The sequence below is a fragment of the Stenella coeruleoalba genome (genome assembly GCF_951394435.1).
Source record: "Stenella coeruleoalba genome assembly, chromosome: 6".
NCBI classification, from domain to species: Eukaryota; Metazoa; Chordata; class Mammalia; order Artiodactyla; family Delphinidae; genus Stenella; species Stenella coeruleoalba.
This window is the reverse complement of record NC_137151.1, coordinates 12,102,234-12,122,847: the sequence shown is the minus strand read 5'-3', so window position 1 is coordinate 12,122,847 and position 20,614 is coordinate 12,102,234. Positions and strand designations below refer to the sequence as shown.

General features: G+C 46.0%; 1 protein-coding gene across 12 annotated transcripts in view; it reads right to left on the bottom strand.

The window, feature by feature from the left end:
• The window catches only part of CLASP1 (cytoplasmic linker associated protein 1), a 267,526-nt gene that overhangs the window by 91,693 nt on the left and 155,219 nt on the right, over positions 1–20,614 (bottom strand). For 11 of the 12 annotated variants that reach the window (XM_079924259.1, XM_079924263.1, XM_079924261.1 and 8 more), the window contains 6 exons: positions 19,710–19,780; positions 15,379–15,438; positions 13,626–13,703; positions 11,952–12,119; positions 11,281–11,330; positions 10,517–10,687 (listed from right to left, as the gene is read on the bottom strand). In XM_079924259.1, coding sequence (XP_079780385.1) covers positions 10,517–10,687; positions 11,281–11,330; positions 11,952–12,119; positions 13,626–13,703; positions 15,379–15,438; positions 19,710–19,780 — 598 coding nt within the window. Of the gene's footprint in view, positions 1–8,338; positions 8,363–10,516; positions 10,688–11,280; positions 11,331–11,951; positions 12,120–13,625; positions 13,704–15,378; positions 15,439–19,709; positions 19,781–20,614 lie in introns of all 12 variants that reach the window. The other variant, XM_079924258.1, reaches the window with a different exon arrangement.

Here is a 20,614-nt window from a genome sequence, read left to right as displayed (position 1 = left end):
CTGGAATTTCACAAACTATACTTCAACAAGTGAAGAAAACTCATTCCTAATTGCTAAGAATTTATCAAAAATGTTTCTGGAATGTTAATGCTTTGCTTCCATCTTCTGAGATAAAGAGGATTATTCTCCTAAACGTACTGAGCTGCATCTATAAGGTTTGAAAGTATCAAACCTCCGCTGTCATGACTCACGCAGTCACATACACAGAATGTCTGTATTGTACCTCATCTGATTCTGGTACCAAGGTCACAACAGCTACATGAAACCAGGGAGGGAAGCTTTCTCTCTTCCTGGTCTCTGAGTTTATGTAAGACGGGAACTTTCCCATGCTTCACAACTTGCATGTATAGCCGTCTGAGCATGGTAGGGATTTTGGACATCTTTTCTATTTTAATTAAGTAATTAGCTTTTGGTGGGGGGATGGAGTTTTAGGTACTGATTCAAATTATTTAATGAGTAGTCTTAAAACTACTTGGGTTTTTTCTTCTTCTTGAAGAAACAGGTTTTCCCTAGAAGTTCGTCCAATTTGCTTTAAAATTGTTAACATAAAATTGTCATAGTTTTCTACTACCCTTTAAAGCTCTACTGATCCACACTTATACCTGCTTTATCACTGCCAATTCTCAAACTGATCTTTCCAAAAGTTTGCCTATTTTATTAGTATTTTCAACGAATCACATTTTGTATTTCTTAATCCTCTTTAAATCTCAGGATGGCAGGAAGAAAACTATGAGCAAATTCAAGAAAATGACAAATGGGGGAAAATTATTTGCAACTCATGTCATAAGGCGCTAATTTCCTTATGACATAAAAGATTCCTAGGTATCAATAATAAGTTCAACAGCAAGTGTGCTGGTAAATGTTTAGCAATTAGAGGGGAACTGTGGGGGGTGGGGCGGTTGGGGGAATGTTCTGCTGACTTGTGGTGCTTTGCAATTCCCCGGTGTAAATATTCCCACCGTGGCCTCTTTGAGGCCATTGATATAATGTAAACCAGCTTATAAAATTCCTGAAAATCTAACAACTGGAATCGGATGAACTGGTTCAAGCCAGCTTCAACACACCACTGTCACATCCCAATAAAGAATGGTCAAAGGCTAGGAATAGATATTTAACTGAAATAGAAATGGCCCCTAAATGTATGAAACAGTGTGCAGCCCCCCAGTAAGAAAAAAATATTAAAATGACATTAAGAATGCTATTCATCACCGACAAGATTGGCAAAAATCTTAAAAATCTGCTAACCTTCTGGCAGGTAGGCAAACCGGCACTCTCACTCATTCTTTGCGGGAGTTAAAATTAATACAGCCCCTATAGAGGGTTATTCGGCAATGTCTATCACAAATGCGTGCACTTTTTAACCCAACAATTCCACTTTGGGTAATTTAGCCTCCCAATATTCTTGTGTCCATGCAGAATGATGCACATAAAAGGTAATTCATGGCAGCACTGTTTGTAACAGCAAAACTCTGAAAACAATCCAAATGTCTATCAATATGGGTTTGGTTGGTTCAAGTTAATCCACACAGGGGAATGTACGGCAGTATTAATGAGTGAAGAGGTTCTGCAACCTAACATGGAAGAATCTTAAGCTATAATTAAGTGAAAATAATGAAGATGCAGAAGAGTGTATGTAAATATGCTACCTTTTATGTTTTAAAAAAGGGAAAAGTATGATTTTCATATTCTTTCTTTTTTTTGTTTGTTTTCTTCCTGCTGCGCCACGCGGCTTGTGGAATCTTAGTTCCCTGACCAGCGATTGAACCCAGGCCCCTGGCAGTGAAAGCGTGGAGTCCTAACCACTGGACCACCAGGGAATTCCCTATATTACTTTTTATGCAAACAAACTATGGATAAAAATGAAACTAAAAGCAGTAACATACTGAGGTTGAAGGAAAGAGGTGATAACTAGATAAATGAAAGACAAAGATGAGGGGAAACTGCATACCTCTTTATATTTTCTGAGTTTGGAACTATGTTAATGTATTAGTTATTCAAAATTTGTGTTTTTATATACCACCCACTATAAATATTAATTTGCAAATACTTTTTTGTGTATCTTGAGGCTGTTTTTATTAGATCCATAAAAATTTAGGTCTATTGCACCTTACTGGCTTATTGACTCTTTTATTACATAGAAGTCCTCTTTTTGCCTTTTTTGGGTCTGTTATTAATAAACCTTCAACAGCTTTCTTTTACTATGAATTTCTCATCCTTTGTCTTTTACTCTATCTGTAGCCTTAAAGTCTTAATCTCTTTAAGTATCATATTGCTAGGTCTTTTTTAAAAGTTTAAGTCTAATAATCTTTCTATTTTAACTGCAAAGTTCAGTTCATTTGAGCTTGTTCTTACCACTTATAAGCATGCTTTTTTTGTCCTGATTTCTCATTTTCCTTTTGTCTTTGTTTCCTCCTTTTGTCTTAATTTTTTTCAAGATATGCTTTGCTATCTCTAAGGTAACAGTCTTACAGATTAAAATATTAATATTAAAAGCACAACTTCTAGACCCCTTTCTTAAACTTTTTATTCTGAGATAATTGTAGACTCAGATTTGACTGTAAGATATAATACACAGAGATCCTGTGTGCTCTTTACCCAGTTTCGCTCAATGGTAACATCTTACAAAACTATTGTAGAAAGTCAGAAACAGGACATGGACATTGACATGCTCCATCGATCTGATTCCAGGGTCCCCAGTTGTATTTAAACTCTGGCTTTCCTTTGTGGGTAGTCTCTTCTTCCCTCTGGCTATTTGTAATATATATATTTTTTTAATTTCTGGTGATCTGCAGTTTCGTTATGATGTGTTTCACTGTGAATTTTCTTTTTGTCTTGGCTGGGATGTACCAGGTTTTCTGCATCTGCGGTTCAGTGTCCTTCAACAATCGTGAAGATTCCCAACCACGACCTCTTCAAATACTGTCTCCGCCCCAGTCTCTCTCCTTAAAACTCAATTAGATAGGTTGAATTTCTTCACTGCTTCCCGTGGGACGTAACACCCCATCCTGTTTTCTAACTCCGTCCCTTCTGCACATAACTCTGGACGATGTTTTCTTACCTTGAATTCGTGAGTTCACTCTTCAGTTTCATTGGTTCTGCAGCTCAATTTACCCATCGAGTTTTAAATTTTAATAACTTATTATATTTTCATTTCTAGAGGATTCATTTGTTCTTTTTCAAAGCCTGCTTGGTCATTCTTTATAGGTCCTTACTCCCCTGCTTGTCTTTCTCAATTTTTCTTTTTATTTCTTTAAATATTAAGACAACAAAATGGTTTATTTTCTTGGAACTTTATGGGAATTCTTTAAGACCTAGATTGAAGGTGAGTTCTTCCAATGAGGACCTATGTTTGCTTCTTCTAGCGTCCTGTGGATACAAGCAATCCACAGCCACTTTAACATGATTTACCTGCTTGGGTTTCTCAGACCACAAAGGTAGCATGAATTCTGACCAGAAAGCTGCACGAAGGCCCAGTTTATGGCTGCAACTTCTCAGGGAAGATGACGTTCCCTGCTCCACCCAGTACTTAAGATTAAAATGGGCAGACTCCCTCTTGTCCTCTTCTCTTCAGTAGAGTCAACCTCTTGTTCACCAGTGAGGACGCAGTGACTTCCTGTCACTCCACGTCCTGAGCAAATGCCCCAGGTCTCCAGGATTCAGCCGAAAACCTCAGGATGCAAACCAGCTCTGGCCCTCACTTCCTAGGGTTTCTGCTTTTGCTTAAGTCTGCAGATGAGTGGCTTTACTACGTCTATTCCAGAGGGGTGCTCTGTTCTCAATTGGGAGGATCACTCAGACTACTAAACTCTACATGCTGCTAAAAATACAAGTTTCTCATTTCCTTTAAACATTTAAATATAGCAATTTCATATTACATAAAAGACCCTCAAGTCCTGAAGGATTAATTATGTTTTTATTCTTTCTCTCGGCTGTTTCTCACCATGGATGTAATTTTGGACTATGAGCTCGTATTTGCCAGAGTTTAATCTGTGGGGACCTTGAGAAACCAGATTTGACAGTGGCCTCCTCTGTAGAAGTTCACTGTCTTTCCCGTGGAGGCTGTAAACGCAGACCACTTATTCATCAGTTTGGGGGTTCCCAGATACCACAGATAACAAAAACTGAAAGCACAACTTGTGTGAGAAGAGAGTTTAGTTACAAATTAGGGGAGGCTGGTTGTCCTTTGCCTGGGACCAAGTCAAGAGAGAGATCATGTCAATTTGATGTCTTCAAAGGTTTTTCTCCCCAAGCGCACCTTTTCATGGGTATACAGCACTTTTACAAGCCGGCTGAGTGCCAACTCTTAACTCTCACCTAGGGACTTAACATGAGCAACCTCAGAGCACCCTTAAAATCCGTTTTGGGGAGTTTAAAGGGCCTCTGTTGTATTGTACTCAGATGTATACTTCCCTTATTGGAAGAGGTATGGTTTGGTTTAGTCATCCTATTAATTTGGCAATATTACTGCAAGTGCCTGTATATGTTTTAAAGACATGATATAAAATACTCTGTGGTCTTTAGGAAAAAGAAAGCCTGCTCAATAAATGCAACAAACAGTAAAAATATACTTCAGTTCTACCCTATGACCTGTTAATGACCGTGTTTTGACAGGCACAGAAAGAAGATGTGGAAAAGGAAAAAAAGTCAGCGTTAAGTCAAAGACATGGAAATGGGGTATTAGGGAATGCTACAGCAGAAAAAAAATTCTGGAGGGAGAGACAAGAGGCGCATCAACAAACACACACATCCAGAGAAAAGCAGACCCAGAGGACAACAGACCTGTAAGAGCAGTGCAGCCCTTGACTTTTGTGGAATAAAGACAGAACATCCGTATCTCGTGGCCCGTTAATAACAGCCAGTCACACTGCCATTCTTCTAGAAAAGCCCTCAGGACTGGAAACTAAACCTGTGAACTGGTTTAACCTGGAAGCACGGTTTTCCTACGTCCAGTTTAGCCTAAGACAGTTATACATCATTCGACAGCCTCTCCCCACTCGGGTCTTTGTCTCCATTTTGAGGCGTGAGAATGAAAAGGTCTCCAGGTAAATCTCACTCTCCAGTTGGGACGTTTGGGTCCAGGAACCTGCTTCTACACCCACTGTCTGGGGCACAAAAAGCCCAACCTCTCGAGTCGCACGTGGCATTTTTGAAAGAAACAAAATTTGCAAAGTTGATCACCTGTAAATTTTGCTACCTACAGGTACCGCCCGCCGCTCCGTAACTTCACTCATGTTTTTTAAAGATAAAAGTAAAAGAAGTTTATAACTTTTATTTTTTTATACATACATATTTTTTCATTGTGTAAAAAGGCCAACTTCTTAAAATTCAGAGCTCTTCGACAGACACACGGCAATACCAAATGTTTTATTTCCCAGTAAAAGAGAACTAAATCTAAGTTCCTTTTCCAGAAGAGCAGACAAGGCTACATAGTTTTTATTGTGTAGCCTTAATTAAAATCACCAGTAGTTAAGCATGGCCTTTGACTACACTTAGTAACATATGATTACCTACACTCTGAACCCATCACTACGTTGTTGGTACCAACAGGTCACTGAAGTATTTTAACTCTTCATTTAAAATTATTTATTTGGGGGAAAAAAACACGAATAATACATTTCCTAAACCCAGCAGCTAAATTTAAAAGAAAAAAAAAAAAAGCATGAGATGAGAAGATGTGAGTCATTCGTTTCCACACAACTGGAGTATCTGCAGCCACCCCTGGTACCCGCAAGGGCCGGCCGGGGATGCTCGAGGCCACAGATGCTCGAGTCCCACAGCTGCCCTGCACAGACTGTGCAGTTCTGTAAGTTTACTGACAACAATCCGCCTATAGTGGGCCCACACGCTTCAAACCCATGTTGCTCAAGGGTCCAGGGTAATCATAATAAACTCTCTCACGAGCAGCGTAACAGACACTATCAATGCTTCCTTTTCCAAATCCCCCAAATCACTGAACATAATAACACACTGAAAGATAACCTGGAAATAAACTTTCGTCCAAAAGTTGAGCTTTGAGTCCTTCACAAAAAATATTTATCTGATTAGTCATAAACATTAGAGTGGCTACTTGGTATGTGAGATAGGTAACTCCCAAAGACTATTTGTTTTTCTCAATTACGATAATAAGGGAGTGGCCAGGTTTCAAATGTATTGCCTGAATTCTGAATTTAGAGCATCCAACCACTGATTCAAAGTCATATCTTTGCCTCGTGATGCAAGTGCCTAGCGCTTGCCTCAGGAGCTAGATAGTAAAATATTCAACAGACTTTATTAACAAATCTTCAAAAGGCCCATAATGATCCCTAAAATTCAGACAGAGAACTCATGACAAGATGCTAAGTGATACTCGCTGCATGTGTAGCTTTTCTAAGCAGGCCTGCTAAGTTTCAGAGCTGAAACAAACAGAAATGACGGCCTAGAGGGGCTCCAGTTCACAGGCCTCCCGGGGCCTCTGTATTCTGTCTTGTCATCACACAAGGCTGGAGGCTCTAAGCGGCCAGTTCTGTGATGGCCTGGATGGCCCTGGGACTGAGGCCAAGGCGCACGGGGCTGCCCCGATAAGGTTCTCTTCTGGCTGATTCTGAACTCTATACGATTAAGGGCCCACAGATCAACCTCCACTTTCCTACAAGAAGGAGAACCAGAAAGAGACTTCTCATCCTCAACCTCCTGCACAATAACTAAGTAAGCAACCTTCTGATCTTGCTCTGGACAGGTAAAAGAAAACTCACAGAAAGAAGAAAAAAAAAAAAGTTCAAAATCCCCACTGCTGCATGGAATCACAGGCTGATTTTGATTATGCTATATAGGTATACGAAATCAAGCAGGGCATTCTGCAAAAAATGTATAACTTCCCACATCACTTCTTCACTTTTCATCTGATGAGACGAAATACATGATTGTATTCCGCCCTCCACTCCGCATCCGTCTAGGCTGAGGAAATACTTAGGATGGTTTCTTGGGGAAGGAGAAATATAAAATGACTCATATCAATGAAAAAAATGAAGAAAATCACACCCAGCCTCAGTCTCCTATCACAAATGACGCCCTCGTCGTGACATGGGCCTTCCGTCCATTTTTCATTTTGGAAACTTTTCATTTCAAAAACTTATCCGACCCCAAGAACCACCAGCGGGGCTTGGTGAATGTTCAGAGTCCCTGCTCCTTCCAAAGCTAGTCAGCATTTTCGGGGGGCAGGGCCTAGGACTCTGCCCCTGCAGCAAGCACCCCGGTGATTTTTACAATGAGATGAGTTTGAAGAACACTGATCTTTTTTTTTTTTTAAACACAGAAAGAACACTGATCTTGAGACTATGCTCGTCTTTTTTAAAAGTTCCGTTTCGATTTTTCCTTTGCGAGTCCCTCAGGAAGTAGTGCACATCTCGAGATAAAACCCAGTCTACTCTGCTGGCTGGCCTTTTAGAGTGGCTAAATAATACAGGAAAGTTATCTAGCAGTTCCTAATTGTTAAATCATCCTGAGGGTTCACGGGTCTAAGCCATTCCCTTAAGCAGACGAGGTTAACTCTAAATTTCAAATATTTGAAACATCGTGCTTACTATCTAGAGACTTTGCAAGGTCGATCTTGTCTAGCATGTTCTAATCAAAGACTTGTACCAATGAGAACAGCTCCATCTAAAATTCAAAAGGATGAAACATCAGAAAGAGCCTCTTGAGAATGAGACAAAAAGAAAACAAAGTGGACGTGGGTTTGTGTATTTCTTCCACCAGCTATATCCCTGTGTGTCACAGAGGACGAGGCTGCTGAGTGGATGAACCAAGGTATATGAATGAATGGGGTGTGCGTCAGTGAGACAAACAGAAATGCTATCACACAATTCAGCAGTTTTAGGGGAGAGGAAACAATTTTTTTCACGTCTAGAAATTACCTGCTGGAAAACCTTCACCAGCCTTGAACCTGAATTGACGACGGACACTTAAATTTATGTTTAAAAGAGGAAAGGCAAATCCTGAGAGGCCCACAAAAGCACAAAGTGAGGAGGACGAAACGGAAGCTGAGGTGGTGCTTCAGGGGTGACAGCAGCTGGGACCCACGAGGTCACGTGACCCCCCTCCCAGTGTGGGCTCAGAGCGACGCCACGTACAGCACACTCAGGGCCCAAATTCACAAGCACAACGACCACACAAGAAAGGAGAGGAGAGCTCAGGTTGGGGGAAGGCAAAACCCAGTGGAAACAGGATGAAGAAGAGTGGAGGGATGCACGTGCAACGTGTCATGCAGGGACCCCGGGGAGGGCGAGGGCGCCAGGCAACACTCGTGGGGACAGAGGACCAGTGAGAGGGAGACACAGCTCGGCCACAGAGACAAACTGCTTACCCTCCGCTTTGGTGGCAGTGCCATCTTTAAGCAAATTAAAAAACAAGGGAAGGGACAACAGGGAACAGTTAGTCGCATCAAAAAAATTAAAAAGCAGAATGTTATTATTGGCTACTAAAGAAGCAAAAGTACAGTTTAAAATAAAATTAAAAGGGAAACAAGTTCAACAGCAAAGCAGAGTCGGAAGCAAGTAAGTGGTGCACCTTCTACCGAAACCAGCTTAGGACAATGTGCTTCTGCCTGCAGAAGACAAAACACGAAAGGGCAGCCCAGGGTCGCGCCTCAGCTGACAGACTGACTGTGTTTCTGATGTGGCCCAACCTCATCCTCTGAAGAGTCCCCTGTTTTCTGGAACAAAGCACCAGCAGAATAAGGGGGGCGGGAACTAAAGGACACCCCAAGGACAGAGGCAGTCAGTGAGCAGCTCCGAGAAGCTGGCTACAGCAAGGCCTGTCCCAGCCACACAGCGAGCAGCAAGACCGTCCAGCTCGGTACCTGAGTCAGGGCCTAGGGGCTCCGTGTCTCCCCTCACGCGTCTGGGCTCTAGAAATTTGGAAAAGGATTATGAGCTTTAACGCTACACTCCTCACAGACGTAACGTGTCAACCTCGGTAGTACTTGTAACTGCTCCTCCGAAGGGTTATGTTATATCTGGGGGCTGATTTTTTTGGTTCTTGCTGACTTGGACATCAGGAAAGCAGAGGTCGAGCTCTCAGGAAATGCTGGGAGAATGGGGAATACTCCAGTCTTGTCATTCGAAGAGGTAACACTGGGCTGAAAATTTACCATCAGCGCTTCTAAAAGGTCATTTCTGTGTCATCAGACCAGAAGACCCAAGTGCCTTGACTAGCGCCAAGCGGAGTCCACAGGGTCCGTATTAAAATAGCTCAATCATGCACCGAAGAACAAGGACTGCTGTAACTTTACTCAGGTTTTCAAGCAATGAAACAAACACTGACTACAGATTCTCAAGGTGGATCAGACGGAACTAAAATGAACAGAAAGCCTTCCCACCTGACTTCTCTCTTGGTAAGCACACACCAACATGGGATCCTAAACACGCCTACGTGACCTTGTAAGAGTTAAATAAACCAGAGAAAAGGAGAGCCCTTACCGGGCATCTTCCCAATCTCAATGAGGCATTTCTGTAGAGAAAACAAGACCGACTTAACAATGTCCCACAACATACACCTTACCTTTTAAACTAATAACGTTCCTATCACGACCGCAGTTCCCTTCGCCGTACAGGATAATGGTTGACAAAGGACTTTTATATAATGTCACCTGTCCCTACCCCGTGTCTGAATTAGGTGGCTATTATTACAACTCATTTATGGGTAGAGGAAACACAGCCTGGTCAGGGCCACTGAGCGACTCAAGGTCGGGCCTGGTAACCTCCTCTCGGTGTTCTCTCGCTCTGCTTCCATGCTTTCAGAATATTAGCTGTAGGACTGACTTTGGAATTAGTCTGTAAACCGCACAAGTAATAAGTCTCGACGTTTCATGAAGCTTGAATTGTATTCGTTTCCTTAAGATCCAAAATAAAATGGATCCAGCGAGGTCTCCAGACTTTGGCTTTGAACAACTCTGCTTTCACAAAAACAAACTCAAACTATCAGCCTTACCCCCAGTAGATGTGCAGCGTCTGCTGAAAAACTGACCTAGCATTCTGTCAGATATTCCTTTGAAAATGATCTTTTTACTCTTCCGGGCTTTCATCGGAGTAGGTACCCACTCCTCCCAAGGTGACACAGGGAAGGAAGACACCCTTCTGTACAACAGGCGATGCTGGTTGCTGAGTCCCTCCTGCTCCTCCGGAGCGCCCCCCCCCCCCCCGCACTTCAGGCTCTCCACCCAGGTCAGGAGGGGAGGAAACCCAGCCCTGGCCACACAGGAGGAGTCTGGGCAGCTGGGAAGGGGCACAGGGTGCTGAGGCATGCGTCCCCGACCAGGGTGACGCCCCAGAAGCAGGGACACCCACCAAAGGGTGGCTGCAAATCAGTGGCCAGCACAGAGGTCAGCGCGCAGGTCAGCGCCCAGACGCACGTACTCTGAAAGGTCAGCCCTGCAACCGCCTCAACTCCGGTTCCTGGTAATTTGCTACATGGACGGATTGGAGCAGAGGTTAAGGGTCATCTCGAACGGCAGACTCGGGGGCAGGGTTGCAGGGCTGGTTACCTAAGGAGGCGTACGAGCCCGGAGGCAAGGCCGCTGCGGAGCTGAAGGGCGCTGCACCGGGAGCCGAGGGGACCTTGGATTTGGCGCTGGCGGCTGCGTTCACGTCTATGTCGCTTCGAGAGCGCTGCAGGGACCCCGTGGTGGACACGGATTTGCTGCTGACTGTGGAAGCTGCGGGGGGAGGAGGGAACCTCAGCAACGCCGGTAAGGGCCACGTGAGAATGTTAGACCTGTATCGCTGACGCGTGCCCTGCTTCTCCTGAGAACAGGAGTCAAGCTCTGACAAAGGCTGGAGCACACAGCGCCGGCCGACAGTGTCCCCTGCTCGCCGGACACAGCTCAGCCGATGCTGCAGGAAGTGACAAGTGGCCGCAGCTCCGCAAGCCCCTGTCATCAGAGACCATAAATCCCACAGAAATGGACCACGTTTCCAGTTCACGTGAGCAGCGAAGTAATGAAAACTCGATCATGTCTCGCCAGGGTGGCAGGAAGGCACACCCCGAGCTGGACGCTCCCCCTCTCGGGAACATCCCCTCCTGTCCTCCCACAGCCGTCAGCTGCCTGCTGCTCGGAACATCCCGAGCGGCCCCCGCTCCCCCGGCAAGTGCGCAGAGCACAGAGGCGCCCCCCGCGGCAGCTCTGTGCGCGAGGACAGGTCTGCTGGCCTGGTGGGAGCACGGGGCACGGCGGGCCCTCCGCAGACCCTTCCAGCCACTGCTCAGCCCGCCCCAGGCTCAGGGCCTCCCCCGCGGTGCCCACCTTACCTCTGGAGGTGGCACTGCCAGTAGGGCTTCTCTTGGCGGAGAGCGGCCGACTGGAAATAAAGGGACACGTCTGTCTATTATCAAAGGTGCACTGTATCTGCATTGATACAAATACAATCTACAGCGGGAGAATATGATAATAAAGAACGGCTTCAGGCTTCCCAGAATTCTACAGGTACCTTGGACCACAACCTTACAAACCCCCGATTTCGGAAAAGCTTTAGCATTATATTTTGGACTATCTTTCAAACACACGGAGGGAAGTCTTAAACAGCAACAGGGGTCAGAGGTACTGAGAGAAGATGGCAGCACGTTCAGTCCCAGGGTTTGAAGGCCCTCCCTTTCCAGAGCTGTCTCCAAGTTAACGCTTCTACTGTCTTAGAAGACACCCTGAACAACTCGCTTGTGTTACTCCAAAACTGTGTTCCAGGACTGCCATGTAAATTTAAGCACAAACTACCTGCCTCAGGGACCAGGGCCAGGGGCCAGGCCACTGCCTCAGGGACCAGGGCCAGGGGCCAGGCCACTCGCTTCTCACCATCCCCACAGCATCTTCCCCAGCACCAGCCTCCACCTGAATTAAGGGCGAATGGTAACGGCACGCAGACGGACAAAAGCACAGGGAGAGTCTGCGTGCTCGTGCAGCCCATTCTTCACAGCCGGGCCCTTACTTGAGACTCTCCTGCGAGCTGGAGGATGAGCGGTCCGACTGGGGCAGCGACACCACGCTGTCCGAGCTCTTCAGGTGGCTTTGCAGAGCCCTCTGGTAGGAGGGCTCCAGAGTGTGGTACAGGTGCTCCGCTTCTCTGCTGAAGTGACTGTGGAAACCCCAGTAACACCTGGAAAACACGCAGCCTCCTGTCAATGGGTATGCACCCGGGACGCTGTCAGGGAGGGACCCCCCCCCCCGCCCCCCACCGCCAGCTCCTGCGACCGGCGGCAGCTGCGGCCTGGGGAAGCGTGGGAACCGCGGAGGTCTGGTGGATCCTCACTCCCAGCTCCCGTCCTTGGTGACTCCGGCCCAGCTGTCTGACTCTCAGTCACATTAATGAAATGGATAAAATGGAAATTAAAGAGCCTGACCCGCAAGACTGGGAGCCTCAGAGAAGATGGAGCCGAACCAACGAGAACGACACCCAGAATGCGAGGGGGACTCGGTCATGGACGCTTTTATAAATGCAATGTGACGCTCCCTGGTTCCAAGTACTTAAAACGGCTTTAGGTAACGAGAACAAAAGAAAAGCAGGACGAGGCTCACAGCTACTTGAAACCTGTACTGTGTTACGATCAAAGGAGAAGAAAAAACTGGGGTGGAGGCACCAAATACAAGATGAGGGTGAAGAGCAGCGTACGCAGACCGTTCACAAACCCGCTCCTCCTAGTTTTTACTTTTTAGCCACGGCTTGTCAGGTCCCTTCTTTTGGTAGGAACTTCCCAGCACGAGATTGCAGTGAGCACTTGAGGGTCAAGCGGGAGTCCTCCACACACTCTGAAAGCAGGGAACTACGGCTTAACTGAGAGAGCAGTCGGAGCAGGAAGTGCGAGGTCAGGGTGTGCTCGTGCAGCCGAGCAAGTCCGCAGTGTTCCAGGACGTAAGGACTGGCTTTAACCCGTGTCAATTAGAAGAGCCGGTCGACTACGAAAGCGCAGAGAAACAGCCACAGGGCAAAACGGGAAGCTCTTTTTCTCTCTGAGCTGCCCGAGAGGGAGGACATCTTGGCGTCAAGCTTCAGCTACTTAAGGTCACGATGGCAGCTTCACCCGCAGGATGGCGCTGCACGTGGAGACCCAGCCTCACGGCCGCAGCATAACCAGTCCTGACGGCCAGACGGCCCCAAACGCGAGCGGGGACAGCGAGCTGTGGTCTGCGATCAGCCCCCCTCCCTCCTGGGGGGCTCACTGCCCCGGCACGCCACCCCGCCGATGCCTGCAGAGCTGTGATCCCAGGGAAAGGATCTCCGTGAGCGGGATTCTTCACGGCAAGTCAACAAGCCACTGGGACCCACAGAGCTTAGCGAGTGAGAGACAACACGGGGCACGCAGACAAGTGCTTTGCCGGCTCACGCAGCAATTTCTCATACATTTAAAAACGGGCTTTCTGTGTCTACCTCAGTCCACTTTATGTTCAAATAGTACCAGTCTTTCAGGCCTGGACACTCAACTCAACAACCCTCGAAACAGAAAACTAGAGAGACATTTTGAAATGGCCTTTTGGGTCATATTTAAAGGTCCTGATTAACAAAACATGTCCATGTGACTTAATAAGCTTTCATGAGGCGATCTGGACAGGACACCTGAAACATGAAAGTAGTGAATCGGGAGAGTGGTGTTCAGCCAACACTTACTTTCTGGCTTCTATCCGTGCTTCCGAATCAGCGTCATGTATTCCCTTCTTTATTGTTTCCGCTAATACTGATATGTGTCTGGATGTTTGGAAGACAAAGCGGGAACAATCATCAATATATGGTCTTATGCGGATACAAACAGGTGTTGAGAAATAACTCCCAAACGGCAACGTGGAAGGTATAGGCCCTTTGTGCCCAGAGAGTCAACAAACACGCAGCCTAGAAAATCAGCCCACTCCGCAGACCTGCTAACTCATTCACGATTCTGTCCCGGTACCTATTCCCACCCCTTCCCCACCTAAGCACCTGATAACCCTACTCTCCTGGGACTTTTTTTTTTTTTTTAAGTAATGGCTGATGTATTTCGGGCCATGCTTACTTAGTTCAATCTTTTATGAACTCAAACAACAAAACCCTTCCTTCTCCATGGTCAGAACAAGTTTCCATGGAAATTATAATGGGCTAGTAATGATCCTAATACTGCAGAGACTCTCTGCATCAGGTTTCTGTAATTAAAGAATGTTTTTTCAAGTTCCACTACATACATAACATGAACAATTTTATGAAATTATGTCTCTGTTTTACACACAGGTGTTCTCTTAGTTACGTTCTACCCTAGCTGAGAAGAAATCGTTAAACTGTCTCGTTGAATATTGAATGGTTTTAAGAAAAGGGCGATGACTGGAGTGAAGAGTTTCACAGGCCAAAGGCGAGGCACCAGTCTTACCAGCACCCCACCTCAGTCCTCAGTCCTTCACTCACCCAGCAGGCATTTGGTGAGAACCTGCCAAGCGGCAAGGCTGAGCGGAAGTGAATAAACACATGAGGCCACATCTGAGTCAATCACGTTTTCCTGCCCTGCTCACCTGGCCCCGGTGTTCAACTCCTCATTCCACCTTCCCACTCTAAATTCCAAAACTATCACCAAATAAAGAGGATATAATACCCAAGAGATTAAAGAACAAGAAAGTATTTTTTAAATGTGTGACCATCTTCTCGATCCAAAGTATTTTCAGATGAACTTCCACCTCTGGGAGGCCTGGCTTTTTCGTCTCTGAGCACTGCAGGACTGAACTGGACTCCAGGCGTACTCATGTGTTAAACTCCCGCTACTCGTAACCTGTTTAGTATGTTGTAAAGTTCTTCACAAACTACACAACACACCATGAAAAACCGGGTGGCACAGTATCATCATCTATCAGCTCCAAATATAACTCAGAAAGAATAACAGGCACCTAAAATGGACAGGAACTAAAAATGGCAAAGAAGGAACCTCAAAATAGAGGCAAGCTTCTGTAAGAATTCTGCATCATGAGGATGTGGAACTTACCACACACCAGCCTGAATAAAGAGAAAACTGCTGACTTTCTGATACAGAGGGATCAAAAAGAAAACTTTCAAATGAGTGAAATTCCTTTAAGGATTTTCAAAGATACCCCTCGCCTACTAAGAGCAGCTTTAAACCTTTTTTAACTCGTTGGGACTGACAGGATGCCAGGCAGCAGATCAGAGCCACTGCAGAGTGAGTCCTGGCCGTGCAGTGTCCCGGGGCACCCCGGGTCACACCTCAAGGCTAACGTGACAGTCAATGGAGCTCACTCCTCACATCAGCATCAGGAGAAATAACACCAGTAATCATGCAAATAAACACTTGGATTCCTTCACTTCTTGTAAAAAGTGGGTTGGACCACTCGCTGAGATATTAAATCTCAAGATTCAGTTCAGAGGGAAAACCAGCAACTCAGATGCTCACCGTTCCAGTGAATGTGTCTGCCATTCTTGTAAAAGTAAATCTAAAAATTCAAAACAGCGCCTGAAAATTGTGAAGAGAAAAAGATGTAACTTAGTCATTTGTATGTTAATGAAAATAAAAGCTTTTTTCTTAAGTGACCCAACACTACTTTTTATAATTGATAAATTTCTTCTATTTTTTTCTTTTTTTTTCACGGTATGCGGGCCTCTCACTGTTGTGGCCTCTCCCGTTGCGGAGCACAGGCTCCGGACGCGCAGGCTCAGCGGCCATGGCTCACGGGCCTAGCCGCTCCGCGGCATGTGGGATCTTCCCGGACCGGGGCACGAACCCACGTCCCCTCCATCGACAGGCGGACTCTCAACCACTGCGCCACCAGGGAAACCCTCTTCTATTTTTTTTTTTAAGATTTTTTTTTTTTTGGATGTGGACCATTTTTAAAGCCTTTATTGAATTTGTTACAGTGTTGCTTCTGTTTTATGGGGTTTTTTTTGGTTTTTTGGCCACGAGGCATGTGGGATCTTAGCTGCTGGACCAGGGATCAAGCCTGTACCACCTGCACTGGAAGTGCAGAGTCTTAACCACTGGACCACCAGGGAAGTCCCATCTTCTATTTTTTTTATGATTCAAAAAATGGAACATAAAGATGGAATCAGAACTGACTGAAAACCAAAGCAGATTGAAATAATTAAGCACCTATGGTGGTCCAGAAGAAAAATCACAAAGTTATAGGGACAGGATACAGGAGAGTTCCCTTCAAATCAGAAACTTGGGCTTCATGGCAACCTTACTGAAAGGGTGTATCACTGTTGTTGGTTTTTATTCCACCTCAAATGATACATTAATACAGGAGCTACAGGTGCACAAAAGATCTGAGTGCATTACAGAATCAGGGAATTAGTCTTTGCATTAATTCCAAAGAATGCCTTGTACAAAGAAAGTAAAACATACCCTGGAAAACAAAGTGTTTACCCAATTTTCCTGCCAAGTATTTAAAACAGATTTTTCTCTAGCTACTTGGCATTTTCCTCTCTGCAACCTTTCAACATCCTTTCTTCTCACTTCTGTCATCTTTCTTGGTCTGATCTGTACACAAAAACAATGCTGGTCTCATCTCCTTTGGATTATATCACCACTTCGGGTCCTACCTCGTCATCATTTCCTTTTTCTAAATTCCAGGATAACTATCTTTGTAGGAATAAATATTATTAGACTTAAGGAACCCAATCAAGGAAATAAATCAGAAGGCAATCTTTCTCTAACGATCAGACTTTCTTTCCCATGATCTTCCCAATTCAAAACCTCAGAATCCACACAATTAATCACTCAGTAAATCTTGAATAAACCCTTCCCCTATGCTAGATGCCAGGCATACAATGGTAACCGAGACACGATCCACCGAGCAAGACAGACAAGGAACCGTTACCACGTGATGTGCCGGGAGCACAGGGGCTTCAGAGGGCTCAGGGGAGTTGCACAGCTCAGTCCCAGGGCTGCTGCTAATAGTGGGGGCCGGGGGAGCGGTCGGCGAAACAAATCTTCTCCAAGGAGAGACACTGACCTCTGCCCACACCCTTTCTCACCACCGCTGTCCCCCACCCCCCCGCCCCAGCCCAGGCCACGGTCACTCTACCTCTGCCCTTTGTCCATGTCATTTCCTGGTGTGGACTTCCCTTGTCTCTTTATGTGTGTATGCATATGTCTACGTTTACTTATTTCTTAGTGAATCCAGCCATCTTTAGTGCTAATTCTTGTCTTCAATGTGTTTCAGAACAATCTATTTCATCGAAAATATGCCATGTAAATTAGGTTTTGTCTTCAACTTTTTAGAAGGCTAAAATCATATACAGAAGTACATCGATGTTGGCATTATTTAAACACTCTGCATTACTTAAGCACATCTGCTTAGAACTTCTACCTTTTCTTCACTGAGTCGTACTCCTCATTCATAGGGCAGCTCAGTCTTTTTTAACTTGTCTAGGAGGCTTCTAGGGAATATATCAGCTAGTTTTAATCACTGCCCTCTGAATTCCTAAATCCACAATACGTACGTTGCAACTCACGCTTACATTGCTTTGCATTATTGTTTTTAATCTCCCCAACTAAATTATAAACTTCTTAAAGGCAGGGAGATTGGGCAATCCATTTCTTACAAGTTCTATGAAGTGAAGCTAGCGACAGGTTGAATACAGGACAGAAAGCGCACTGCCTTGGTTACACTGCCCCCTCTGGCTCTCTTTTCCTTCCTGAAGGCAGAGGGACTGGGCCCAGATGGTCCCTAGTACTCCTTTCAGCATTAAGACACATGGCTCTGACTAAACACAGGAACGCCAGTCTGGGTGTGCGGCTCGGAAGCCGGTGAAGGGGGTGGCATGTCTGCTGTCACAGTGACTGCACGTCGCTACTCAAATTCAGCACCACAGGCTAGAACTGTTAAATGCTAGGGACCGAAGTGTTACCGCCTGAGTTTCTTATGTTGACGCCCTAACCCCCAGTATGATGGTATTTGGAGACGGGGCCCTGGGGAAGCAGTGGGGTTCACGGGGCGTCCTGAGAGTGATGCTCGCCTGACGGGATTAGTGGCCCTCTAAGGAGGGCGCTCCCCGGCCCCCGCCGCCGCGAAGACACAGCAAGAAAGCTGCACCTGCAAGCTGCTTCCATGAGAACCCAGCCCTGCCGGACCCTGACCTCAGAATTCCCGGCTCCAGAGCGGTGAGAAAATACCCGCCTGTCGTGTAAGCCGCCCTGCGCACGGTATTTCTGTTACAGCAGCCCAAGTTGGCTGATACGCTAAATATCCTGTAACGTTCCCCACAGAGATGTGTCGCTTCACCAGAGGAACTGCCTTGCCCAAAGCAAACACGCTTTCCAAACTGCTCATGGAAACCCAAATCAACAGTGACAATATAACCGCAGCAGAAAATTCTTAGGATGGCTGCCATTCACTGAGCTTCCACCAAGCGTCAAGCCCCTTCTACCGAAGTGACTGAGAACCTGCAGAACAGCTCTCTCCCCAGCACGTGGGAAGTCCCCCACCAGCCCGCACCTCGATGGCCAGGCGCTGGCCTTGGGGGGTTGGGGGGTGCCCGGAGCTGCTCTGCCCCCGAGGGCGGCTGGACTGTGGGTCAGCGACAGTCCACCGAGCCACGCTGCTGGAACAGTCAGCCTTTTCGGTGGAAGGAGAATGCGTCTTTCTCCCTGGCTTTACGTAGCTGGCTCATTCCCCTCTTTTCTCCCTTGCCTTCCATGTGGCTGGGAACACGACGGCGATGGGGGCCGCCTCATGCTTGGAAGGATCCCCCCGCCTGTGAAACCCTGGTGGGTCCAACGTGACAGCCCAGGAAAGGAGAGGAACAGCGGGCGGCCAAGGGGCGGCTGGGCTCGACGCCTTGGAGTGAAGGGCCCTCTCCTGGGCTGGATCAAGACACAGAACCGCAGGAACGGGGCCGAGAGGCTGCCTGCTGCCCAGGCCGGCCGTTCATTTACCCCACAAAGCTCCTGACCTAGTCTACTGAAGGCTTCAGTCCATGAATCCTCTGAAAACCTACACAAAACTTCTGTGTATCTACACTTTCCTGGGAAGAGGGTCCACAGATTTTAGGACTCGAAAGCCTCTGAGTCACCAGTCCAGACCCACAGATCCGAGCTGGGAGCACAGAGCCCTGATCCCACACGTGGGCTGGGGCAGCTCAGCAGGACCCAAGACAAAGCCCCCGCGGGCCACCCAGGCTGTACCTTCAGGGTCTACCTCCCCTCAACATAAGAAGCTCGGGGGGTAACACTGCGGTCCCTAGCATTTAACAGTTCTAGGCTGTGGTGATAAATCTGAGGAGCGACGTGCAGTCACTGTGACAGCAGCACAAGCAAGGTCAGGATTCAGAGCGCCAGGAGTCACATCAGAAGCCGCAAACAACACACGCCTCCCGCGTATCTATGTTAATATAAAGAACAGCCGCTGATCTTCACAATGTTTCTTCCAGGCGGGCAGCCATGGCCTTCACTCGGGGAATGGGGCAGACCAATGACAGAGGCAGAGGCACCATCGCAGGAAGAAAATGCGCAGGGGGTACACTCCCCCGCCCCCCGCCCCTCCCACATAACCCACACACACACTCGCTCTCACACTACACACACAGACAGAAGTAACAGGCCTTCCAAATTAGCTTTCCAGACAACTGAGATCATGAGCCTTCAGCCCAAAGGCATCTGTCACAGCAATCGTAAATCATATTAACCATTTCAAACATAAAGTTTTTTGCATGGAGGTAAATTTGAAATTTGTTTCGGTTTTTAAACAATTCAAAACTAATGAGAAAAATTCTTTAAAAACTTACCTTCTAACGGCGACAGACTTGGAGGTACAGTTGCTTGTTATGATGGGTATTAGCCTAGGGATGTGTGTGTGCTGCGGAAAAGAACAAAAATCAGAGGCGAACATTTGAAAATGCAGAGCTAAGACAACCACTTCTTTACTAACCTACCTAAAGCACCTGCATATTCAGATTAGAATTTCACTGAGTTTAAAAAGGAGAAAGACTTTCATTGGATATTGCCAAAGGGCATGACAGAATTTACAGAGCCAAAACAGGCAATGTGATGACAAGTAAGTCAGTCTAAAATCAAAACAAATCACTGGTATGAAGTCTAAATTACCTGAGCAGTAGAGATCTGAATGAGTAAAAAGCAGTCAGCAGGCCAATATAGTTTAATACTATTTCAACAGAAATGTCTGATAACGGCTTTTGGTTTAATACCTGAAGTAGGCAGTGCAAACAGTAAGAACTACAAATAATATGAAGTAAGCAACCCACAGTAATCACGAATATTCCGGATAGATTTCAGTTAACATCAAGACCCAGTTTCAAGGGTTGCCTCTGGGGAAAAGGGACTTGACAGTGGGGAGAAGGTGATGCGCAGAACTTATTAAGCCTTTGTGAACCATTAGGTTTTACTGAAAATCTGCACGTAAATTACTTGGCTAATGACTTGGATTTAAGTAAATGAGTGTTTTGAAAACTTAACTGAAGAGAACATTTTGTTTCTGGGCTTATGTACAATTATTTAAATAAAATGTCAGGCGAATAACAAAACCACAAGCACAAATACCTAAAATGGAACAGCTGGGGAGAGAAGAACAGAAGTGATACCCGGACACATAAAGAACAGAGTATAAACTCAGAAGCAGACACCCATGTTCAAATGTTTAAAACCAATGACGGTTGATGAGCAACACCTCAGT